General features: G+C 37.2%; 1 protein-coding gene across 1 annotated transcript in view; it reads left to right on the plus strand.

Annotated features, from left to right (window-relative positions):
• LOC150074971 (uncharacterized) overlaps nucleotides 1-27,557 on the plus strand; it is a 286,394-nt gene extending 258,837 nt beyond the window's left edge. Inside the window, exons 7-8 of the mRNA XM_090388694.1 lie at nucleotides 2,043-2,179; nucleotides 27,475-27,557. Of these exons, the coding sequence (XP_090244820.1) occupies nucleotides 2,043-2,158 (116 nt within the window). The 3' untranslated portion in view covers nucleotides 2,159-2,179; nucleotides 27,475-27,557. The remainder of the gene's footprint in view (nucleotides 1-2,042; nucleotides 2,180-27,474) is intronic.
• Nucleotides 27,558-27,838: the final 281 nt, after the last annotated feature.

Below are 27,838 nucleotides of genomic sequence, written 5' to 3' on the forward strand. Positions count from 1 at the left end.
CAGGGTTTAATCTGAATGGATGATGCAATGGCCTTAATTCTCACAACATAAGAAACTTTCAGTTGTAACTAGTTGCCCTTGTATTTCACATACCATATGGCAACTCACATCAAACTACTTTTTTATAACTATTTTGTCTGTGTTAAATAAAAAAAAAACCTGCCATATTATTGCAACCTGAGAATTCCTTCATATACCTACATGTATTAATTCTGTAAATGTGTGTGTGTGTTTTCTGCTCAGTTTGCCTGTTTTGATCAATGAAAAACCTGAGTTCCTAGTGAGGTGGGGTGGAAACCTTGCCATTCTCACCTGAGACTGACAAACTCAGCCACAGAGTGAAAAAAGTCCATAAAAGTTTCTTGCATCATTGATGGATTTCGAACTTGAGCACTTTCCACCTGATGTGGAGAGGATGGTGATTATAACCACTGTGCTGCCAGTGAAGTTTGTCTGTGCATTTTCACTATAAACCACCTGCTATCTGATGCAAGGTTCGAGCCTGTCACAACCAAATATGGAGGATGTGGAAAGGTCAAGGAATGACCACCGCATATTCCCGGAGCAATATGGCCTTAGTTGCTAATGCTTCTAAAAACCAAATAACAACAAATAACAACAGCTATTTCATGAGAGGCCAGTCAGTCTTGAAACAGTCATCCTTTAAACAAATGTCTGATTAACCTTTTGGAAAGGCACCTCCGTAGCCAGGTAAGGAGCAAGGAGCACATGCCTCTTGATTAGACCGGGGTTCGAGCCGTGACCACCAAATACGGAGGACGTGGAAAGGTCAGAGAATGACCACTGCATATCCCCAGAGCAATATGGCCTTAGTTGCTAATGCTCCTAAAAACCAAATAATAACAACAACCTTTTGGAAAGGACACCTGTTTGAAAGTAGTGTAATACCAGAGCAACTCATTGCAAAGGCAAGTTTGTTCTGCTGTGAGAATTAAGACATGCAGCTTAAATCCTGCTGACCACAAAAAAAATTAAAGGACAAGAGACAGTCCTAAAAGAATCTTATAGGAAATGCATGAATGCATTTCTGTGGATTTTTAAAGACAAATGCAATCATTGATATGAGTGCTGGATTGAAAAATGTTGATTTTTTGTAATATGTGCTAGATTTTACAAAATTTACCAAATGAAATTAACATACCATTTGGTTGGTACCAAATTCAAGGTAGTGGAGTATGAAAAATATAGGGGTAATTGTACAGTCTGGTGCAAAATTCTCTGAGCAAACAAGTCTGCTATAACAGCCCATGGGGGTTCTGTCAATGATATACAGAACTTTGATAGTGAAGATAAAGAAGTGACTATCCTATTGTATAAGGCAATGGTTAGGCCACATCTAAGATACTGCATAAGGTTTGGAAATCTTATTTTAAGAAGGACATTGGAAGCACAACAGGATTAGTTGGTACAAAAGAATACTCTTACCAAGAAAGACAGTTTTTATAAACTGGAATCTCTAGAAATTACGCATCAGTGTGGTGATCTACCTGAGTTCTATAAAGCTAAAGCTTTAGAAGGGTTAAGTAAACTAAATGCTGATGGCATCTCTATTATTTTTCAGATAAAACACAAGGGGACATAAATTTAAATTGAGAAAGGATGATTGTATAATAGATGTGCAGAAATTTCTATTTAGCTAAAAAGCAATCAGTTGTTGGAAAAAAACTCCCACTAGTATTGTGGAGGATTGAATAAATTTAAGTGCCCCCCCCCCCAAGCTAGTGCTATACAAACTTTGCTTCCTTGCATCATATTGCCAATACTAATGCTGATTTCAGCTTATTCATTTCCAGTTGCAGAGTGTTACTTTCTTTTTTGTAAAGTTTGAATGATGGAATGGGAAATCCATCTGTTTTGCCAGTGAATAGATAAAATTTGATCAGTTTGTGCATATACTATTATGTGTTAATAATTAAATTTTTAATTATTAACACATAATATTTTAATAATAATTTACTCTGTTTTGTAAATTAAATATGAGATGAAAATTAAGTGTGATGTTTATGTTATGTTTTCCACAGCTAAGAGTAAACCATTCATGCTGAAGGTAAGAAGTAACAGTTTCTCCAGAGATAATGCCAATAACTCGCAACATGGGTTTTCCTTAAGGTACACGCAGTTGCCTTGTATGATATGATGGTGTTACTGATGATAATAGGTATGTATTGTACAGATTATGCATACTTGCTAACTTTTATAAAAGTTGCCTTTAAAACTTTTATAAGAAGTGCATAAAATTTAGTATGTAATTACAGTTTTATTAGTAATCATTCTTTTCTTGTAGTTCATCATCTTCAGAAACAAAGTTTGTAAAAATTTGTGTGCTTCTGTTATGTCTGCATTAATGGTGTTTCAAAGATTTCTTTACCTGAGTTTATAAGTATATGGGCACATATATGAACACATTTGCAGTTTCTGTTAAAAAATAATATGCTTGGTGATATGTTTCATATACACTAGCCATATGTATCATATGGTTAGTATGTATCATATAGTGGCAGGTCTAGCAGTTTGGAGCCTAAAGTGCAAATGCCAAAACACAGCTAGTGAGAATGCTAGGAAGATGAAAAATGATAGGTAGTCTGGCAATTATAGGTAGTCTGCACAATAAGAGTAATAATTTTGGTTGAGATTTTTACAATCACCCATGTGTTGTAATTGAGTTTTTTTGTGAGTATAAATCATAAATTATTTGCTTCATAAATCTTTTTTTAAGAATATCTAAACAACATTCTCCTTTTAAACCCTAAAACAAGTCTTTTTAATGTGGCAGTTAAATACTTATATACAGTATAACTCTGTATATCCAACTATTATGAGATACTCTAGATAACTGAAAGTATCAAATAAACTTATTTCTCTTATAAGATGCTATAAGATTTAAGTTGTTATAAGCTTAAAATTAAACAAATATATAATTCTTTTTGACAAATTTATTATCAACTATATGTACTTATATATTACTTACAGAACAACATAGAAAATTTTGAAGTTGAACAAACACTAAAATAAAAAGTAAAAAATGAAACAATTGCTTGAATTTTATCTTTTTAATATGATTATGTACAAATATAGATACGTATAATTATAACTCAGTTTAATGTAAAATATACTAATAAGTAACAGGCAGTAGCTTTCGAGACTAACGAGTCTCTTTATCAACTGAAATTCAAATACAAATACAACGGATAAGTGCAATGAGCTGAGTGAGGCACGTTATTCATGTGCTATTGTTGTTGCACGGGCATGCGCGCTGTTTTTACTCCACTGATCATCTAGCATTAAAACGGTTGTCTCGTTACTATTCGTTACTATCATTATGTACTTTTGAAAAAAAAAAAATTTTTACTTTCACATAAGATTTAAATTATCCTCTTTTCTAAATATTTCTCTAGTGATCAGTTATTTCAAAATTTTCTGTGTGGATTACGTTTTGGAGCTGGCACGGTCAAAGGATTCTCCTTTTTCATTTTAGTATTAGCAAAAGCCACATTGTGCAAGGAAGCCTGTGGCTTATGCTGCACCAGCCAAGAAAAAATAAATAAATAAAATAAAATTAAAAAAAAATAATAAATAATAATAATAAGAAAAATTTTTAAAAATAAATAATTAATAAGAGAAAAGGAAATAGACAACCTATGTGTTTCCTTCCTCCCTTAGGTAATCCAGCTGACCTTTGAATTTCCCCAAACTGTCAGCCTCTACCACCCATGTAGGTAATTTATTCCAGTAATTTATAATTTGCTGGCTAAAATAAAACTACCTGCAGTCCAGTCTAAATATCTCACCCCATAACTTGAAATTATGGACCCTAGTTCTAGAATCACTTATAACTGTGAAAATTTCATCTTCATTCATTTTACTTAAACAGAGCCTTAAACACCTCAATCAAATCTCCTCTAAGGTGCCTAGTTCCCAAGCTCTGCAACCCACATATTCTAAGTCTTTCCTCATATGGATGCCCTTTTACTGATCTCACCAGGTGAGTTACCCGTCTTTGGACCCTTTGAAGAAGCACAGTGTCTTTCTTTAGGTGTGGTCTCCATACTTGGACACGGTATTCGAAGTGTTGTCTAACAATAGCCTTATGTAATTGGATTATGACATCCTTATCTCTACTCACAATTGTTCGATAAATCATTGATAGGACACCATGGGTCTTCCTTGCAACCTGTCTACAATGCTCAGAGAACTTCATGTCTGACCATATCATAATACCCAAGTCCCTTTCCTCCACTATCAGCTTTAGTTCAACTCCACCAAGTGTATAAGTTATTTTGGGGTTACTGTTCCTTAGGTGTAATACCTTACACTTTACTGGATTAAAGCATAGCTGCCATTTTTCTGACCATCCCTGAAGTCTATATAGGTCACTCTGAAGAAGCTCTGCTTGGTGGTGATCATTAACTACTCTACCAATCTTCACATCTGCAAATTTAGACATCATGCCCTCTATTCTTTCATTGATGTCATTTATGAAAATCAAAAACAACAGTGGTCCTAATACTCAGGGTTATCCTGTTCTCTACTAGTTCTTATTTTGTTCCTGAATGTAGGGGGTCCTGCTTGTATGTCCACTTGGTATCTGTAATCTGTATATGCTGGGCAGTGAAATAGCACGTTTCCATGATTCTGGCTGTTGGAAGTAGTGGGGTCTCTGCTATTCACTTTGGGGTCTCTGCTATTCACAATTTGTGTAGCTTCTGATTTAGGCTTCCATGCCCAGTCAGCAGAAAGGTAGCCTGGAGACTGGGTGAAAACCATGCAGAATATGATTTGGGATGTTCTTGTACTGTGGGAAAAAAGACTCTCTCTGTCCTAATGAGGTTGTCTCCCAGCTAGTCTGCCATTGTTTTGTAAGTCTGTAACTAATTCGCTGAAGTTCCTGTTTGAAAGGTGCTATGGCGTCCATATTGATGCCTGATATACAGAAAGGACAGACAGAATAGGAATGGAGAAGGGGTTATGCTGTTTAGTTAGAAAACATGAAATTTAAGGCAGTACATCTATCTGACGTGGGTAGCCAGTGCGGTGTTGAGTTAGTTTGGTGTGACATAAGTACTGGGAAAACAAAAATGAGAGTGGGAGTGTGTTATAGGCCCAATGACTCTGATGAGTACAACGAATAACTGTACAGAGAAAGAATGGGCCAGTAAATCAGAATGTCTTGTAATGGGGAATTTAAGTTTCCAGATATTGACTGGAACTTGTGGGTAGGTTACTTGCACACTAGCAAGACTTTTGTGGATTTATTGGATCGGTTTTCTACAGCAGCATGTTCAAGAGGCAACCAGTGGGAGTAATACTCTTGATCTGATTATCAGCAGTGATTATTCATGCATTAATAATCTGCAGGTAAAAGAACCACCAGGTGGTAATGATAACAGTATACTGAGTTTTTGCTTTTTGTAAAGATGACTATAGTGCTCTCAGACAGTTTTTAAATTCTATAAGGTGTGACCAACTGATGATGTTGCCAACAGAAAATGCTAAATAGGAAGCATTCAAAGAATCAATCTTGGAAACTACTAAGCTTTTCATGCCAACTAAGAAATACTGTCAAGGCTTAGGCCTAAATAGATATCAGATGAACTAAGACTCTTGGCAGAGAAGAAAAATGCATGGGATATATATATATATATATATATATATATATATATATATATATATATATATATATCAGGTGACACAGAAGCCTATGGTAGATATAAGCTAGTCTGTAATCAAGTCACAAATTTTAGCAATAAATAGACTCATACACCAACCATGAAAATATAAGTATTTTACTGTAACTAAAATATTTACAAATAAAATAAATAGTTACAAAAACTGCTATTATATTAAATTAAATTATGTACATTGTAAAAAACATTAAAACTATGATGAAATCCTTGCAATAAAATACACTAAAATAAACCGGATTAAAAGCGATAAAAACGATAAAAATCTGGAGCTTTCGGAAGCATCGGCTTCCTTCCTCAGCAGTAACAAAACTTCCTGCAGCAGTTTCTGCTTCCAATTCAGACCATGCGGCGACTGAACCACATGTATAAGTACCGTGAGCCTGTTATATAAGGATGTGCTGTAAGAAGTTTTGTTACTGCTGAAGAAGGAAGCCGATGCTTCCGAAAGCTCCAGATTTTTATCATTTTTATCGCTTTTAATCCGGTTTATTTTAGTGTATTTTATCGCAAGGATTTCATCATAACTTTAATGTTTTTTACAATGTACATAATTTAATTTAATATAATAGCAGTTTTTATAAATATTTATTTTATTTGTAAATATTTTAGTCACAGTAAAATACTTATATTTTCATGGTGTATGAGTCTATTTATTGCTAAAATATGAATTTGCCCAACCTCAGAGGCCTTTTTAAGGATATCAAGCCACAAAGGAAGATTATGAGAAATCTTTGGAAAAGGATGCAAAGAAAAACAGCAAAGATTTCTTTACTGAATGAGTATTTTGCATCTACATTCACACGTGAGGAATTATTAAGGTTTGAAAATGACAGAAGGTTATCCAATTGTAGCAGGGTGCTTAATGATCTTGTAATAACTGAGAGCAAAGTGGAAGAGAAATTGTTGAAGTTAAATGTAAGAAAAGCACCTGGGGTGGATGGGATCTATCCAGTTATATTAAAGGAGGCGGCAAAGCAACTAAGCAAACCCTTAGCCATAATTATGAGAGCGTCCTTGGACTCAGGGGAGGTTCCCACGGACTGGAGATGTGCAAATCTATCCCCAATTCACAAAGGGGGATCGAAGGGTGACAGGAGTAATTACAGACCAGTTAGTTTAACTTCTGTTCCAGATAAAATAATGGAGTCACTGGTTAAAGATGCATTGCAGGATCATCTAGACAAGACTGCAGCAATAATTCAGACACAGCATGGGTTTGTTAAGGGAAAGTCTTGTCTGACAAATTTGATAGGATATTATGATGTGGTTACAAAGGAACTGGATGCAAAAAATAATTTTGATATCATATATTTGGATTTCAGGAAAGCTTTTGACACTGTTGCGCATGGAAGACTATTGTACAAATTGGAGCAGAATGGTATTAAGGGTAAGTTGCTACAATGGATAAAAGGATGGTTAAGTGGGAGAAGACAGAGTATGGTAATCAATGGGTGCTGCTCTTCGTGGACTAATGTTATTAGTGGAATCCCACAGGGTTCGGTGTTAGGTCCACTGTTGTTTTGTATATTTTTCAATGATATTGATGAAGGTATATCAGGCTTAATGTCGAAGTTTGCAGATGATACAAAGGTTGGCAGGGTTGTTAATGACAGTAATGGCAGTGTGCTACTGCAACAGGATCTAGATAATTTGGGCAGCTGGGCTAAGAAGTGGCAACTGAAGTTTAACCTTGACAAATGCAAAGTACTGCATATGGGTAGAAGTAACCCCAGAGAAGCGTACCAACTGTGTGGTACTACACTTAAGGTGGTAGAAAATGAAAAAGACCTGGGAGTAATTATGCAGTCAGATATGAAGTTCTCTGAGCAATGCAGACAGGCTGCCAGGGCAGGTCATGGGGTTTTGTCAATGATATATAGGAATTTTGCTACCAGGGAAAAGGAGGTGATTATCCCTCTGTATAAGGCAATGGTCAGGCCACGCCTTGAGTACTGCGTACAGGTCTGGAGGCCTCATTTTAGGAAGGATGTAGATTTACTTGAGCGTGTACAGAGAAGGGCAACAAGATTGGTGAGGGGAATGAAGGGATCCTCTTACCAAGAGAGGCTTAAGTTCTGCAAATTGCAGTGGCTGGAGACTAGGCACCTGTGCGGTGATCTGATTGAGGTATATAAGGCCTTGAATGGGTTCAGCACGCTGAATTCTGATGGGATCCTTCCACTTTTTCAGATTACGAACCTAAGGGGGCATAAATTCAAATTAAGAAAAGACAGATGTAGAATAGATGTGCAGAAATTTGCCTTTAGTCAGCGGGTGGTTAATTGCTGGAACAAACTTCCATCTGTCGTTGTGGAAGTTGATAGGTTGAATAAATTTAAGGAGGAACTGGACAGGCATTTGGAGGGAATGGTGTGATATATTTTTTTTTTTTTTTTGGCTGATGCTGCATAAGCTCATACATTTGCTTTCTTGCATCACATGCCACTACTACTACTACTACTTATGTAAACTCTAGAAGGAAGGGGATGAATCAGATTGGTCCACTAGATATCGATGGTTCCACTGTTGATGATCCTGCTCAGGTAGCTGAAAAACTGAACGACTTTTTTGCATCAACATTCACATGTGAGTGGAGGCCAGAGGTTTATCAAACTCTAATAAGGAGTTAAATTGACTTTTTAATAACTTAGAGGAAGTTGGAGGAGAACCTTTATATGAGGGTAAAAGTGTTTATTTCTATCCTAATTCCTTACTTAATTTTGCCTCCTGTTAGCTAAACTGCTATACCATTTCCTGTGACCACAACACACAAAATGAGTATATACAAGTAATACTACCAAGCTCTGTCAGCATGTCGCAAGGTGGGTTGGTGGCTCTATCCAATAGCAAAAACCATATACAGTCGAACTTGGTTATAACGAGCATCAAGGGACTGACAAAATTTCCTCATTATAACCATTACTTGCTACATCAGTGATGAATTAAATCTACCTCCTATTTTTTTAAATTCTCAATAACCTGATAAAAAGATAGATTCAAAACACAAAAGAAATATTAGAGAGAAAAAAATAATATTAGTATATACCTACATGTTATTTGTATTAATATGCTTGTATAATTACAATACACTTAATATTAAACACAATCTGTTTGTCTGTAATTTTAAAACCATAGACTTAATACTAAACACAATTTATTTCTCCATAATTAAAAACAATACTAATTAATAATAAACACAATTTCCTGTTTTGTCGGCATTATAAGATGTCTTTGTCATTGAAATCTTTTCTGATTTCTGCCCGGTCAATCTATTCATTTTTCATTATTGGATCTGCAGATTGAGATTCCACTAATTTTTGTATAAACAATGTTATGTCAGTTTTTAAATTGATCCAACCAACTGTTGTTACATATAAAATCATCACGTCCAAATTGCTTAGCAAATTTTTCTGCTTGGGCCTTCAAGATAAAACCATCTATTGAAAATTCAGCACTTCTTTGTGTAGTGAATCATTGAAGCAATGCTTCATCAATGTTTGTAAACTTGCATTTTCAAAATTTTTTTTTTTCCCAGTTATGTTCTTTTCTAGTGCTGATATGTAAACATGTAAACATGTCGATACTGTTGAAGAAGACAAAGAAAATTTTTTACACACTTCAACATTTTTTGCACCACATTCTAACTCACAAATAATTTCAACTTTTTCGTGAATCGAGAGACACTTTCTTTTGTTAGTAAACATGTTTCCAAAGGAAGGGTTTGTTTCTAACTGGTTTTACTTTAAAATGACAGTAAAGCGAACTGCATACAAACAATTATCGTTTCCAAAATTCTTAGAAGTCCCGAAATAAATTTATGGTTCAGTAAATATAAGACAATCTGTAAATAGGGTAATGCAACCATAGAAATTATAAGCGGAACACCAGTGCACTATTGTATAGCTCCCATCCCCAAAAGGACAAGGCTAGATCATAAACTGGCCCCTAATCCGATGTGGGTGGTCATAAAAGCTAAGTTGCCCCTTTCATTTTTTTCTATTCCAAGAATTGGGTTTTTTCGACTATCTGAGCAATTAAGAATGTTTACATAGTTACCAAAATTTGTACGGTATATCCATATAGTATGCTCATTATAACAGTGAGCGATTGTATGGGATTACGCATAAATTAAAATCATTATGGCTTTTTTTGCTCATTACTGCCTTGATGTTGTTATTTCCGTGCTCGTTATAACCAAGTTCAACTGTATAGAAAAAAATCTCAAAAATAACACACACACACACACACACACACACACACACACACACACACACACACACACACACACACACACACACACACACACACACACAACGTGTGTGTGTTATTTTTGAGATTTTTTTCTATACAATTGAACTTGGTTATAACGAGCACGGAAATAACAACATCAAGTCAGAGGAGTACCTGAGCAGAGGTATGACCATGAGGAAGAATGTTAATTTTCATTTATTTTCACTAACATTTGCCAATTTCTCCAGCTTTTTTTAAAATTTTATTAATTTAGTTGTTTTTATGGCTATCCATACCAGGGCTAGTTTTAAATATAACTAGCGGGTTGGTTGTAACTACAAATCTTACACTCCCAAGTAGTACCACAATTTCAAAATAATAATGTACAAATAAATTAAGTACATATATATATATATATATATATATATATATGTATATTTGTTTATTTAGCAACCAATCGTATGGATTGGTTATATCTACATTAAAAATCTCAAAAATAACACACACACATGTATATTTGTTTATTTAGAAACCAATTGTGTGGATTAGGTGCTAATGAAATTAATAAAATTATTTCAGGAAACTGAAATTGCCAAGCTGCAATTGTGTGACATCCTTCTGAGCTGTATGGATATGCTGCATGCTAGGTGTTTTGTTCAGCTTCGACTGACTAGGGTTAGGCTGGGTTTCAGTGCGGTCTTCTTTTCCAAGGCGCCTCCGTAGCCAGGTGGGAAGGAGCAGCAGTGCATAGCACATGCTTCTTGATTAGACCGGGGTTCGAGCCCGTCACCACCAAATACGGAGGATGTGGAAAGGTCAGAGAATGACCACCGCATATCCCGGAGCAATATGGCCTTAGTTGCTAATGCTCCTAAAAACCAAATAACAAACAAACAAACAATCTTCTTTTCCATGTAATTCACGATCTGTATGGCTGGAAGGGTTGGAAGAGTAACCATGAATGCTACTCAGGTGTACAGGTTTACATTGTGACCCCTCACTAGGTATCTCCGTTGAGAAACAAGGTATAAGACATTCGGGGGTGCTCTTGCCCACTTGAGGGGATGGGAGGCAGTTATCAGACAGCACAATTCCTTCAGTTTCATTTCAATAATTTGCATTATAGATGCTTGAAAGATGTAGAGTATCACCTGCAGTTGGGCTGGTCACTGGGCGTCCTGGATTTCTGGTAGCTGAAGATGTCTGTTGCTTCTGGTAGGATATGTTGTCTTGGGCCATGTTGGTTTGGATCTTGACACATCTCTGACTGGGAATCGGGTCTGCAGACTGTGCAGCTGCATCCTTCATATCTCATGATCTTGTCATTGACGCTATTTTTCCATTAGAGCTATCCATTTGAAATGGCTGATGGCTGATGCGTGTCACCCATTTTACCGGTTTTATCGTCCATATCTAGAGGGTTATTATATGGAGGTTTACTCAGCGTAACTGGGGTGCCTGTGATGGGGTGGAGGCTGTATCAGGTGATGCATTTACTAGCACAGGTACTGCATTCCCACAATGACTGCAGGTATATTTTGCTTAGGAGACACTAGTCAGCTTTGCGACTTTTACTTTGCTACATTTTTCACAAAGGGCAGCGCAGGGGCCATTGCATACCACTGTGTGTACAACTTTCCAGAAGCCGTTCTGGCAAGTTTGTTTAGCCTGAGTGGGTGGCATCCTGGTATTTTCTTTAAAATATTTTCACGGTGAAACAAAACAGTCAGTTGTAGATAATCAAGGACAAAGGTAGGTAGCAATTGAATAAAAACTTATCTTAGTCGGAGACACTCGGCATGGTCCTAAACAAGGATCATGACCCAGTTTCAGGGTGAAAGGTATTTCCAGAGTTAAACTATATCAGGGTATTTCCAGAGTTAAACTATCTTCACCTCAGGGTGAAGATAGTTTAACTCTGGAAATACCGGAGGCATTGAACACCTGTTCGTCCTGACCACACTAGTCCTATAAGTGCTAGATTAGTGGATGTGGCTGACCTTAGTTGCCGGCTGTTGTTTACGTTGTATTAGAATATTAAATTTAAAATGTAAATACATAATTACCTGATGTTTATGGAATGACGAAAAAGCCTTCTTCCTGTATAGCTTGGATGGTGAGTATAATGATATCAAACATTCGATATTACTGTTATTTCTTCTGAAAGAATTACTAATAAATCACAGAGCACGATATCATGTGACCCAGCACGTTTGGTCGCTGAAACATTTTTGTATATATATATATATATAGTATGGTTTTCTTGTAACTGGTATTCTTTCTTAATTCATAAAACTGTACAGCATTTGTTGTAATTACCCCTCATTCAAAAAAAGAGAAGTATATCTTAGTATTAACAGTGGCAAATGATGCAGGGAAAACAAGCTTATACAGTATCAGCCAACGTTTTAGCGACCATGAAAAAAAAAACAAAAAATTTTACCTATCCATCCCCTCCAAAAGTTTGTCTAGTTCTTCCTTGAATTTATTCAAGCTATCCACTTCCACAACATCAGATGGAAGTTTGTTCCAGCAATCAACCACCACTGGCTAAAGCCAAACTTTCATACATCTATTCTGCAAGCATCCTTCCTCAGTTTTAATTTATGCCCCCTCAGGTGCATAGTCTGAGCATGAGGAAGAATCCCATCACCACTGAGTTTGCTCAATCCACTAAAAGCCTTAAATGCCTCATTCACATCACCTCACAGGTGCCTAGTATCCATATTAGCATTAGCAAAGACACATGATGCAAAAAATGCAAGCTTATATAGCATCAGCCCAAAAAAACCCCTTATTTCACCCATCCACTCGCTCCAAATGTTTGTCAAGTTCTGCCTTCAATATTTAAGCTATCAACTTCTATAATGACAGATGGAAGTTTGTTCCACCAATCAACCGGCGCCTCCGTAGACAGGTGGGAAGGAGCAGCAGTGCGTAGCACACTCTTCTTGATTAGACCGGGGTTCGAGCCCGTCACCACCAAATACGGAGGATGCAGAAAGGTCAAGGAATGACCACCGCATATCCCGGAGCAATATGGCCTTAGTTGCTAATGCTCCTGAAAACCAAATAACAAACAAACAAACCACCAATCAACCACCCCCTGGCTGAAAGCAAACTTCTGCACACATCCTAGAACCATCTTTCCTCAATTTGAATTTATGCCCCCTCAGGCAATTATTCTGAGCAAGAGGAAGAATCCCATCAGCATTGAGCATGCTGAAACCATTCAAGGCTTTATATACCTCAATCAGACACCTCATAGGTGCCTAGTCTCCAGACACTGTAATTTGCAAAATTTAAACCTTTCTTCTTAAGAGCAATCCTTTGTTCCATTCACTAATCTTGTTGCCCTTCTCTGTACTCGTTCCAACAGCTCTACATCATTCTTAAAATGAGGCCTCCAGACCTGTATACAGTACTCAAGTTGTGGCCTGACCATTGCCTTATACAACAGGATAATCACCTCCTTATCCCTGCTAGAAAAATTCTGTATATCATTGACAAGACACCATGAGCCACTCTTGCAGACATCTGCACTGCTCAGAAAACTTCATATTTGCCTGCACAATTACCCCCTGGTCCATTTCTCTACCACTGTCAGTGTAGTACCACAGAGTTGATACGTTGCTCTGGGGTTACTGCTTCCCATATGTACTACTTTCCATTTGTCAATGTTAAACTTCATTTGCCACCTCTCAGCCCATCTGCTCAACCTTTCCAGATCCTGTTGCAGCAGCATACTGTCATTAGTGTCATTAACAACCCTGCCAACCTTTGTATCTTCTGCAAACTTGGACATTAAGCCTGATATACCATCATCAATACCATTTATAAATACAGAAAACAACAATGGACCCAACACTGAACCTTGAGGGACTCCACTAATTAAATGAATTACATGACCCACTAATAACATGGCCACCCTTTGTCTTCTCCTCCTCAACCACCGCTTTATCCATAGCAGCAATTTGCCTCCAATGCCACACTGCTACAATTTGTGCAGCAGTCTTCCATGTGCAACAGTATCAAAAGCCTTTCTAAGATCCAAATATATGATATCAAAGTTATTCTTTGCTTCCAGTTCCTTTGTGACTACATCATAGTATCCAATCAAATTGGTCAGACAAGACTTCCCCTTAACAAACCCATGTGTCCGAGCTATAACTGACGTCTTGTCTAGATGATGCTGCAATGCTTCTTTAACCACTGCCTCCATTAATTTCCCTGGAACAGAAGTTAAACTAAGAGGTCTGTAATTACCTTTGTCTCCCTTTGATCCTCCTCCTTTGTAGATTGGGGTCAAATTTGCACATCTCCAGTCCATCGGAAACACCCCTGAGTCCAGGGAAGCTCTCATAATTATTAGCATTAGCATTAGCATTAGCATTAGTAGAGGCATTTGATGCAAGAAAGCAAGCTTATGCAGCATCAGCCAAAAAAAAAAAAAAAAACCCTTATGGCTAAGGGTTTACTTACTTCCTTTGCCGCCTCCTTTTATCCAGTTCAATATAACTGGAATCTATCCAGTTTAATATAACTGGATAGATTCCATCTATCCCAGGTGCCTTTCTTGTGTTTATCTTCTACAATTTTTCCTCCACTTTACTCTCAGTTATTACAAGATTATCTAGCTTACTGCCAGAGTTTAATACACCTCTGGCATTCCCCTCCCTGAATAACTCCTAATATGTGAATGTAGATGCAAAATATTCATTTAGTTTGTTAGCTACCTGAGTAGGATTATCAACAGTTGAACCATCAATATCAAGTGGACCAATCTGATTCATCCCCTTCCTTCTAACGTTTACATAAGTAAAGAACTCTTTGCTGTTTTTCTTTGCATGCTTTGCCAAAGATTTCATGTAATCTGCCTTCACCTGCCTAACCTCATTTGTAACTTGCTTACAGACCAGCTTATATCTATCATAGGCTTTTGTGTCACAACAATTTTTTAAATTTATATGTATTTCATGCCTTTTTTCTTCTCTATCACATGTCTAATTAGTTCATCTGACATCCATTTAGGCCTAAATCTGGAACAATATTTCTTAGTTGGTATGAAGAGCCTAGTGGCTGCCAAGATTGATTCTTTGAATGCTTCCCATTTTGAATTTGCTGTTGGTAATTATGGTGGGACCAACTGATGATGTTGGTAACATCATCAGTTGGTCCCACCATATAGAATTTAAATACTGTCTCAGACCACCGTAGTCATCTTTACAAAAGCAAAAACCTTCCCTTTACCCTTGATGTTAGTTACCTCTTTGAGTAAATCCCACTTCAGCACACTGTGATCACTTCCACCTAGTGGTTTCTTTATCTACAGATTCTTAATGCATGAAGAATCACTACTGATAATCAGATCAAGAGTTTTACTCAATCGAGTTGCCTCCTGAACATGCTGCTGTAGAAAATAATCATTCAATAAAGAAAACAATCATCCAATCATCCAGATGATGCAGTTTGCAGAACTGAAGCCTTTCTTGATAAGAGCACCTCTTTGTTCCCTTCATCAATCTCTACTTTTCCCTGTACCTGCTTCATCAGCTCTACATCCTTCCTAAAATAAGGCCTCCAAACCCATATGCATGCTCTCAAGGTGCCACACTGCTCCAATCTCCACACTGCTTGACCATTGGCTTATACATGGAATAATCACCTACATAATTCTGCTAGCAAAAAATTGCTGTATATCATTGACAAACCCCATGTTCTGTCCTGGCAACCTGTCTGCACTGCTCAGAGAATTTCATATCTTACTGCAAAATTATCTCCAGGTCTTTTCATTTTCCACTATGCTGAGTGTTTGGTCTGTTAATCTAGGATTACAGCTACTTTGCAGAACTTTGCATTTGTCAATATTAAACCTCAGTTACATTTCTCAGCCCAACTGCTTACTTTTTTAGACCTTGTTGCATAGCATGTCTTCATTAACTACCCTGCCAACCTTCATATCATCTGCAGACTTAGACATTAACACTGATATCCTTCATCAATATCATTAACAAATACAGAAAACAATAATGGGCACAGCACCACACTCCGCAGAACTCCACTAATAACATTAGTCTGTGAAGAGCAGTGTCCATTGATAACAACTATGTGTCTTCTCCCTCTCAACCATTCCTTTATCCATAGCAGCAGCTTGCCCTTAATGCCACACTACTCCAATTTGTACAATGGTCTATTATGTGCAACAGTATCAAAAGCCTTCCTGAAATCCAAGTATATGATACAGATCGACCATCACTAATCCGGTTCTACCGCTAATTCGGACATAATTTCCCCGAACATAATTTCAAATTTCCCAGGTCGGCACACCGACCTGACACTAATGTTTTGGTGGCGTTGTTTGCAGCATCAGCTGTTGGTGCGAACTCGTAAACACTGGCAAGCCATTCCCACTTGTTTTTCTCTATTTATTGTTATAACTTGCTCACATTTAGCCCCAGCCATTATTCCAATGCTTAAAAGAAGTGCCTCTCATGGTGTAAAGTGCAAACACCATATTCTCATAACAAATAAAGTTCAACTTCTGAAAAAACTTGACAGCAGTGTGTCTCTGAGAGGTTTAACTCTGCTTAATTGTAAATTCCAGCAATTTCTCTCAGTTCCTCATATTTCAGTAATTTTCTTTTAGCCTTTCCTTTTTAGATTTTTTTTTTTTTATCACAACACACTTGTACAAACTTGCGGAAAAACACAACACTTGTACAAACTTGTGGAAAAACACAACACAATATGATGGATAATGCAACACGCTAACGAACTTGTTTTCACAAAATCTCTAACAACACTTACAAACTTATAGCGATGTTTGAGAGTTTATTTTATCATAATTAATTTTATTGCAGCGCTCGCTGCGTGTGCAATAAACTAATCACAAACGACCTTCATATGTATGCCGTAATAGCGTCTCACACACATGTGGCCGACACGGCTTCTCAAGAAATAAAGTAACCAACATATGTGGCCATGTTGGCCACATATATGCAACATAAAAAAATACTTTTGTTTTTTTTATATTTTAAGTGAAAAAAAGACAACACTGCCATTACAATATTTATTTTGGAATTACTATTCAAATAATTTCCTAAATATTTTTTGGCCCCTGGGGAATTTTTTTCTTAAACTAGCGAGAGACAACCAGGGAGAGTAATACTCGTGATCTAGTTATCAGCAGCGATTATTCATGCACTAAGAAATTGCAGATAAAGGAAAACTAGGTGACAGTGATCACATTGTACTGATTTGGGATTTACTTCAAGATATAACTAACATCAGGGGTAAAGGGAAGAATATTTGCTTTCGTAAAGCTCACTACAGGTCTCAGAGATTTTTTTTAAGTTCTATACAGTGGGACCGACTGATGATGTTACCAGCAGCAAATTCTAAATGGGAAGCATTCAGAGAAGTAATTTGAGAAGCTACTAGGCTTTCTGTTCCAACTAAGAAATACTGTTCTAGATTTAGGCCCAATTAGATGTCAGATGAACTAATGAGACTCATGTCAGAGAAGAAAAATGCAAGAGATGTCTGTATCGCTTGATATAAATTATCAGGCGACACAGAAGCCTGTGGTAGATATAAGCTAGTCTGTATTCAAGTCACAAAGTAAGTTAGGCAAGCGAAGGCAGATTACAAGAAATCTTTGGAAAAGAATGCTAATAATATGATAATGATCAGATAGCTGTCAAACTGTATGAGTATTTTCCATCTACATTCACAAATGAGGAATTCTGTAGGGAAATGGAGAACAGAAGCTTATTAAACTTTAACAGGGAGCTTAATGATTTTGTAATAACTTAGCAAACCCTTAGCCATAATTATGAGAGCATCCTTGGACTCAGGGGTAGTCCCCACAGACTGGAGATGTGCAAGAGTATCTCAATTCACAAAGGGGATCAGAGGGTGACACAGGAAATTATAGAACTGTAAGTATAACTTCTGTTCCGGGGGAAAATAATGGAGTCACTGGTTAAATAAGCATTGCAGAATCATAGACAAGACTGCAGTAATAATTCAGATTCAGCATGGGTTTGGTAAGAGAAAGTCTTATCTAACAAATTTGATTGGATACTATGATGTGGTACAAAGGAACTGGATGCAAAAAATTATTTTGATATCGTATAGAGTAAACCCTCGATTTAACGGACTAATAGGGGAGAAGGGATGTCTGTTAATGCCGAAAGCCCATTAAATCGAATGTAACGGGGGGGGGGGGCATTTTTTATTGTTCTTAATGTAAATAAAAAAAAAAAAAAAGCTTTAATACAATATATGGTACTATACAATATAAAATTATGTTGCAATTTGGCCTTTGATGTACAGATATCAGAAACAATTTGTTTTTTTACGCCGCAAATTTAACAAACACATGCTACTGTGGCGCCGTGTTCTAATTTCTCACTTAGCTCTCATTTCTGTGACACATTTATGTTCACACATTTTATTTTAACTCCTCTATCACTCAATGCCATTTTAAATTTTAAGAATTGCAAAATTATTTAATAAATAAAGTCACAATTCAGAAATCACATAAACACTCTGTGTACAACCTGACCACACAATAGCTTGAGGCAGACTGAGACTGAAACAAAGCGAGTCAGTAGGCCTGCAGTTTAGAGTCCCAAGTCATGTTCAACTCGCAAGTCACCGCCTGTTCTTATCTGTAATCCGGGAAAACAGCTATTTGAACACGTTTTCAGAAAGAATAAAAAACAATTTCCTGAATTTGATTAAAAAATAAAAGTAGGCAATTATCAAAACAATAATGGAAATAGGTAATTATTATTAATCATTTTTAATTAATGATAACACTGAAGTTTTGTATAGCCTAATAAAAAAATAATATGGTCGAGAATACAGTAATATGTACATTACTGTAATATTCTTTGGCTGATCCGTTAAATCCGAAATCCATTAAATCGAGGGTTTACTGTACTTGGATTTCAGTAAAGCTTTTGATACTGTTGTGCATGGAAAACTACTGTACAAATTGGAACAGTATGGTATTAAGGGCAAGTCACTACAATGGATAAAACAGTGGTTCAGTGAGAGAAGACAGAAAGTGGTAATCGATGGATGTTGCACTTCATGGACTAATGTTATTAGTGGAGTCCCTCAGGGTTCGGTGTGTGGGCCCAGTGTTATTTTCCACATTTATCAATGCTATTGATGAAGATATATCAGCCTTAATAATTGCCAACCTTTGTATTGTCTACAAGTTTGCAGATGATACAACGGTTGGCAGGTTTGTTAATGACAGTAATGGCAGTGTGCTACTGCAACAGGATCTAGAAAAGTTGGGCAGATGGGCTGAGAAGGGGCAACTGAAGTTTAACATTGACAAATGCAAAGTACTGTATATTAGTACTATAAATATCAATGCACTGGTCAAAACGTACCAACTGAAGTACTACACTTAGAGTGATATAAAATGAAAAAGACCTAGGAATAATTTTGCAATCAGATATGAAATATTCTGAGCAGTGCAGACAGGTTGCCAGAGAAGGCCATGGGGTATTGTCAATGGTATACAGGAATTTTGCAAGTAGGGAAAAGGAGGTGATTATCTCTTTGTATTAGGCAGTGGTCATTCCATGTCTTGAGTATTGTGTACAGGTCTGGAAACCTCATTTTAGAAAGAATGTAGAGTTACTTAAGCATATATATAGAAGGGCAACAAGATTGGTGAGGGGAATGAAGGGATCCTCTTATCAAGAGAGGCTTAAGTTCTGCAAATTGCAGCATCTGGAGACTAGGCACCCGCAAGGTGATCTGATTGAGGTGTATAAGTCCTTGAGTGGGTTGAGCAGTTCAATTCTGATGGAATTTTTCCTCTTGCTGAGATTGCAAACCTGTGGGGGCATAAATTCAAATGGAGGAAAGACATGTAGAATAGATGTGCAGAAATTTGCCTTTAGCCAGCGGGTAGTTGATTGGTGGAACAACCTTCCATCTATCCTTGTTGAAGTTGGTAGCTTAAATAAATTCAAGGAGGAATTGGATAAACTTTTACAGTGTACGGGTATGTAAAATGTTTTTTTTTTTTTTTTTTTTTTGGGCGATGCTACATAAGCTTGCTTTCTTGCATCACATGCCTCTACTACTACTACTACTGCTGCTGCTATTGAGAATTCACGGGTGCCTCCGTAGCCAGGTGGGCAGGAGCAGCAGTGCGTAGCACACGCTTCTTGATTAGCCTGGGGTTCGAGCCCGTGCCCACCAAATACGGAGGATGCGGAAAGGTCAGAGAATGACCACCGCATATCCCCAGAACAATATGGCCTTAGTTGCTAATGCTCCTAAAAACCAAATAACATTGAGAATTCACAGGTGACAAATTAAGCCTAATTGATATTAATTAATATAAACTAAATATAAGTTTATATTTTTGTTAAAATAAATTAGTTTAAGTTTATAATGAAAAATATGGAACTATAAATATCAATGCACTGGTCAAAACAATTTGAAAATTACTGCACATTCTATTGGACGGCCTACTGATATTGATATCCATGGTGGTTGCAATGACAGCACACATTTGTATACTGATGTGCAGAAAATAAATTATTAAATTCTCCAATATATATATATATATAGGTTGAGAACATACAAATTCAGTTGTGTGACTCTTTTATTAAATACTCAACCATGTTTTGGACAAAACTTTGTCTTTAGCATTAGCAGAGGCAAATGATGCAAGAAAGCAAGCTTATGCAGCATCAGCCAGAAAACTCCTCCGTTCTTTCCAAATATCTGTCCAGCTCAGCCTTAAATTTATTTAGGCTATCAACTTCCACAACAAAGGATGGAAGTCTGTTCCACCAACCAACTACCCGCTGGCTAAAGGCAAACTTCCAAGCATCTATCCTACATCTGTCTTTCCTCAATTTGAATTTATGCCCTCTCAGGTGATTATTCTGAGCAAGAGGAAGAATCCCATCAGCATTGAGCATGCTCAAACCATTCAAAGCTTTATACGCCTCAATCAGGTCACCTCGCAAGTGCCTAATCTCCAGACACTATAATTTGCAAAACTTAAGCCTTTCTTCGTACGAGTAACCCTTGATTCCATTCACCAATCTTGTTGCCCTTATCTGTATTTGTTCCAACAGCTCTACATCATTCTTAAAATGAGGCCTCCAGACCTGTATACAGTACTCAAGGTGTGGCTTGACCATTACCTTATACAAGGGAATAATCACCTCCTTATCCCTGCTAGAAACATTATTATTGTATATCATTGACAAGACACCATGATCTACTCTTGCAGACCGTCTGTACTGCTCAGAAAACTTCATATCTGCCTGCACAATTACCCCTAGGTCCTTTTCGTTCTCTACCACTGTCAGTGTTGTACCACAGAGTTGATACGTTACTCTGTGGTTACTGCTTCCCACATGTAGTACTTTACATTTGTCAATGTTAAACTTCATTTGCCACCTCTCAGCCCATCTGCTCAACTTTTCTAGATCCTGTTACAGCAGCGTACTGTCATTAGTGTCCTTAACAACCCTGCCAACCTTCATATCGTCTGCAAACGTGGACATTAAGCTTGATATACCATCATCAATATCATTTATAAATACAGAAAACAATAATGGACCCAACACTGAACCCTGAGGGACTCCACTAATAACATTAGTCCACGATGAGCAGTGTCCATTGATTACTACTCTCTGTCTACTCCCACTCAACCATCCCATTATCCATATCAGCAATTTGCCTCCAATGCCATACTGCTCCAATTTGTTCAGCAGTCTTCCATGTGCAACAGTATCAAAAGCCTTTCTAAGATCCAAATATATGATATCAAAGTTATTCCCTGCATCCAGTTCCTTTGTGACCACATTATAGTATACAATCAAATTGGTCAGACAAGACTTCCCCTTAACAAACTCATGCTGTGTCTGAGCTATAATTGAAGTCTTGTCTAGATGATCCTGCAATTTTTCTTTAACCAGTGCCTCCATTAATTTCCACGGAACAGAATTTAAACTAACAGGTCTGTAATTACCTGTGTCGCCCTTTGATCCTCCTTTGTGATTTGGGGTCACATTTGCACATCTCCAGTCCATGGGTACCTCCCCTTAGTCCATCTTTACTATATAGAAATGTAAATAATGTTCCAATCATAGCAAAGGTAATGCCAGGGGAAATTAGCATTAGTTTTAGCATATGATTCAAAAAAAGCAAATTTATACAGCGTAAGCCAAAAAAAAAAAAGAAAGACACTTCCCAATTCACCTTTCTATTCCATCCAAAAGTTTGTCTAAGTCCTCCTTAAATTTATTTAAGCTATCAAATTCCATAACGACAAATGGAAATTGGTTCCAGCAATCAACCACTTGCAGGCTAAAGGCAAATTTCTGCACAACAAAGCAGTGCAGACATTCTACAGCTGTCTTTCCTTGATTTGAATTTTTGCTCCCTCAGGTGCAAAATATGAGCAAGAGAAAGAATCCCATCAGCATTGAGCTTTCTCAAACCATTCAAATCCTTAAACAGCTCAGATCGCCTAGCACTTGCCTAGTCTCAACACTTGCTGAGACACTCAAATTTATTGAACTGAAGCTTTACTTGGTAAGAGCACTTCATTGTTCCCCTCGCCAAACTCTTTGCCCTTCTCTGTACTCATTCCAGTTCTACATCCTTCCTAAATTGAGGCATGGAGACCTGTATGCATTACTCGAGGTGTGGCCTTATAAAAACAGATAATCTCCTCCTTATCCCTCTTGGCAAAATTCCTGTATATCAACCCCATGAGCTGTCCTGGCAGCCTCTCTGCACTTCTCAGGGAACTTCATATCTGACTGCACAATTACAACCATTTCTTTTTTCTGCTATCCATATGTAGTACTGTACTTTGCATTTCTCAAGGTTAAACTTCAATTACCACTTCTCAACCCATCTACTCAACTTTTCTAGATCCTGTTGCTGCAGTGTACTGTCATTACTATGGTTAACAAACCTGCCAACCTTTGTATCATCTGCAAACTTGGACATTAAGCCTGATATACTTTCATCAATATCATTGATAAATATAGAAAATAATGGCAAAACACCGAACCTCAGAGTGCTCCACTAATAACATTTAGTCCATGAAGAGCAGCGTCCATTGATTGTGGCTCTCTTTCTTCTCCCACTCAACCATTCCTTTATGCCTAGCAGCGACTTGCCCTTAATGCCACACTGCTACAATGTGTACAGCAGCCTTTTATGTGCAACAGTATCAAAAGCTTTCCTGAAATCCAAGTATATGATATCAAAATAATTTTTTGCATCCAGTTCCTTTGTGACTATATTGTAGTATCCAATGAAATTATGTATGCATAACAAACCCATGCTATGTCAGAACTATAATTGCAGCTTTGTCTAGATGGTCTTGCATTACGTCTTTAACGAGTGACTCCATTATTTTCCCTGAAACAAAAGTTAAACTAACAGGTCTATAATTACTCGTGTCAAACTTTGATCTTCTGCCCTTTATGAAATCGGGATACATTTGCACATCTCCAATCCATAGGACCCCTTAATATAAGGATGCTCTCATAATTTTGGCTAACGGTTTGCTTACTTCCTTTGCTGCCTCCCTTAATATAATTGGATAGATCCCATCCACTCTGGGTACCTTTCTTATGTTTAACTTCAACAATTTCTCTTCAGCTTGCTTCTCAGTAATTACAAAATCATTTAGCTCCCTATTAGAGTTTAATTAGCTGCTGGCCTGCACATCCCTACAGAATTCCTCATATGTGAATGTAGATGCAAAATACTCATGTTTGTTAGCTACCTGAGCGGAATCATCGACCTTCGAACCATTGATATAAAGTGGACCGATATGATTCATCCCCTTTCTTCTAGAGTTTATGAAAGTAAAGAAGTCTTTGCTGTTTTTCTTTGCATCATTTGCCAAAGAACTCATTATTTGCCTTCGCTTGCCTAACCTTCTTTGTGACTTGATTACAGACTAGCTTATATCTAATATAGGCTTCTGTGTCTCCTGATAATTGATATGCATCCCATGCATTTTACTTCTCTGCCACATGTCTCATTAGTCCATCTGACATCCATTTGGGCCTAAACCTTGAAGTATTTCTTAGTTGGTATGAAAAGCCTACTAGCTTTCAAGATCAAGTCCTTGAATGCTTCCCATTTAGAATTGGCTTTTGGTAACATCATCAATTGGCCCACTGTATTGAATTTAAAAACTGTCTCAAACCACTGTAGTCATCTTTATGAAAGCAACAACAATCAGTATACTGTGATCACTGCCACCTAATGTTCCATTATCTGCAGATTCTTAATGCATGAATAATTACTGCTGATAATCATATCAAGAGTATTACTCCCTCTTGTTGCCTCTCGAACATGCTGCTGTAGAAAATATCATTAAGTAATTCCACAAATCCTTGCTAGTGTAGAAGTGACCAACCCACAAGTTCCAGTCAATATCTCAGATGTTAAAATCCCCCATTATAAGACAGTCCGACTTACTGGCCCACTCTCTTTCTCTCTAGAGTTGTTCGTTGAACTGATCAGAGACATTAGGCCTATAACAGACTCCTACTCTCAATTTTGCTTTCACAGTGCTCATGTCACACCAAACAGATTCAACATTGCACTGTCCACCCAAGTCAACTAGATGCACTTTGTCAGATTTTGTGTTTTTTAACTAATAGCATAACCACTCCTCCCTTTCTGTACACATTGTATTCCCCAAATTCCAATTCTACATTCCTTATATCTATGTATACCAACAATATTTGCCTTTAATGTCTTGACCAGTACCTCAAATTCATCAAATTTATTGACTATACTCCTTGCACTGGTGCACATGCAAGTATACTTGGACCTATCCTTACTCTTAGTTACCCTAACACAGCCCATTTATTTGCTTTTTCTATGACAACTCCCAGCAGTCCTTGAAATCCCCAATACCTTGCTTTCCAGGCTACTGCTCGTTCCAATAGAAGCAGTGCAGAATCACTTTCATCTCTGTCCATGGCTACTGTTAATCTATTAGTCTGTGAATCCCACCCAAGCTAGCAGTTTTCCAACCCACCTAACTCTGCCTCAATAGCATCAGCAAATATTCTTGCACCCTTTCTAATTAAGTGTATCCCATCCCTGTAGAAGTAGTCTCTGCTGCTTCTTCCACATCTCATGAGATTAGCAGAAGCACTCACATCATATATGAGATTTTTCTTGGAATATGTTGGCTACAAAATTTGATAATTAGATAGTTTAAAGGAGATATGACAAAAGTCTCTGAGTGGAGTTAGTAAAATGAATAGGTCAAAATTTTCACATATTAACGACACTTTAATCAGACACATAAATTCAGACTAAGGGGCTATATATGTAGTGTGGCTCTTGAACATTATACGTAGTGTGATTCATCTCTGCAAAACTATGGTGGTAGAATTATAGGTTGAATTGTAGGAATTTTGCTTTAGATATAGTTTTTAATCATTTAAATAATGTGTGTCTATGAGTAGTTGGTTCCAGCAGCTTGGGGAAATTCAAAGACCAGCTTCAGTTGCTAAGTACAGAAGGAGGGAAAAGCATAGGGATTAAATAAATAAATAAATTTTCTGTTTATACTCCTGGATGACCATATGGTCAGAGGAGTTCACAAAATAGAAAGAATACAGGAAATAGCACCATATTTAGTAGTCACACAGGTTTGAACCATGGTCACTCAAACACTGTACTTATGTACCCTCACACCTGACCATTTGGCTACGGCAGATTGTAGTTTAGGTTGTTTTTTTTTTGACTGATGAAGAAATAGTCTGGCTTCATTGCTTGTAAGCCAGTATTAATACTGATAATTTACTAATATTATGATTAATTAACAGTATTATATTATTATAATAATTTTTATTATTTTATAATCATTTTTAAAAGAATTTAGGAAAATCAAAGATGCATTATTGATGTTTGGCCTGTTGATGTCTTAATGCCACTTCATAAGTGGCATTGAAACTTGAACAGGACAACAGAACACCTGATTTCAGCTTCAGGGGAAGCTATGACCCTTCTGACCTTTCCCTTCCTCCACCTGGGTCCACCCTCTTAGAAACACAAAGCTTTGGATGTTAATATCTATTTGTCAGGATTTTAAGTTACTTTTGTGCCAAGCGGCTCTCCTAAGTGGTCCCAAAGTAGTATCCAGACAGGTGCCTCCATAGCCAGGTGGGCAGGAGCAGCAGTGATTAGCACCCCACCAAATATGGAGGATGTGGAAAGGTCAGGAAATGACCACCACAAATCCCCGGAGCAATATGGCCTTAGTTGCTAATGCTCCTAAAAAAAAAAAATAATAATAATAGTATCCAGACATGTTGACAACCAGGGCGATTAGTGGTCCCGTGAGGCGCCTCCGTAGCCAGGTGGGAAGGAGCAGCAGTGCGTAGCACACGCTTCTTGATTAGACCGGGGTTCGAGCCCGTCACCACCAAATACGGAGGATGCGGAAAGGTCATTCAGGGAATGACCTTTCCGCATCCTCCGTATTTGGCATCCGCATCCTCCGTATATTCAGGGAATGACCACCGCATATCCCGGAGCAATATGGCCTTAGTTGCTAATGCTCCTAAAAAAAAACCAAACCAAGTGGTCCCGTGTAAATAAATTTCATCAGTCAGTATAACATGAAACAAACAAATACAAAGCATAATACTGTTTTATTTTGAGTATCAATGATTGTAAAAGTAGGGCATAGCAACAAGAAAACTAGATTTGCTAGTTAGCACGTTAATCTCATATTGTGGTGGCCCTCACCACAAGTTTGCTTTGGTATTACACAATAAATAGAAAACACTGCTACTGAGGAAGTACAAAGTACTGTTATTTATTTGTGGATTTGACCATATTGTGAGTTTGACACGTAAGGTTCTAAAAAGTGTCTTTGATCAGAGCCTTATCACTGGATTGTTCAGGCCTTCATAAGTAGACATGTGAAATGTCTTCATAATACCTACTTAAAAATATTATTATTATTATTATTACTACTAGACATACAGTGCAAGGAAGCCTGAGGCGTATGCTGCACCAGCCAAAAAGAAAATTTTGAATTACCCAGAGAGAGAGAGAGAGAGAGAGAGAGAGAGAGAGAGAGAGAGGGAGAGGGGGAGGGGAACAACAATCAGAAGTAGAAAGGAATTTAACCAAGAAAGAAAAGAATGATGATATCCAGCTCAGGACCTTGGGTGTGCCAAGCCCATACTCACCAGATGTGAGCTCCTATTTCTCCAGTTGAAGCAGTGCTTTTTATATAGAGTGGTACAATATCAAGGCACTGGTATAGGGCCTCCACAATATGAAATCAATGTAATAAGTGGAAAGCCTAGTTTGCTTACTGTTATGTACAAAATGAGGCTGTCTCCTACTTTAGAATTACATTTTATAGATCTCATAGCATAAGACATGTCCTAAATTTACTTGATAATTAATGGTTATTAAAGATCCTGCAGATTATTAAATAGTTTTGTAATTATTGTATATATTTTTTTCTTTTCAGAATTAAAGAATGAAAAGGATTAAATCAGTTTTGCTAACTACAATGCTGAATCAACTGATATATTTTCTTGCCACGAATTGCACTGTTTTGGATTATTTATTTATTTATTTATTTATTTATTAATTCATGTCAGTTCATGAAGACCTGTTAATTGTTTGATCTGCTGTAATACTTTACGTGCATTTATGGTCATTGTTCATTTGTAAATTCATTAAATGTTGTAAACCAGTGTTATGTAGAAATGTGTCTTGAGTAATAAATTTTCATGTTTTCTCTCTATATGAAAACAAATCAAGACAGCTTTAATTAGTACATCTTTATAATTTCATTATATACAAATCAAATAGTTTTGGTGTATCTCAAC

This window comes from Mastigoproctus giganteus, chromosome 14 (genome assembly GCF_048544385.1).
Source record: "Mastigoproctus giganteus isolate SK-2022 chromosome 14, ASM4854438v1, whole genome shotgun sequence".
Lineage (NCBI taxonomy): Eukaryota > Metazoa > Arthropoda > Arachnida > Uropygi > Thelyphonidae > Mastigoproctus > Mastigoproctus giganteus.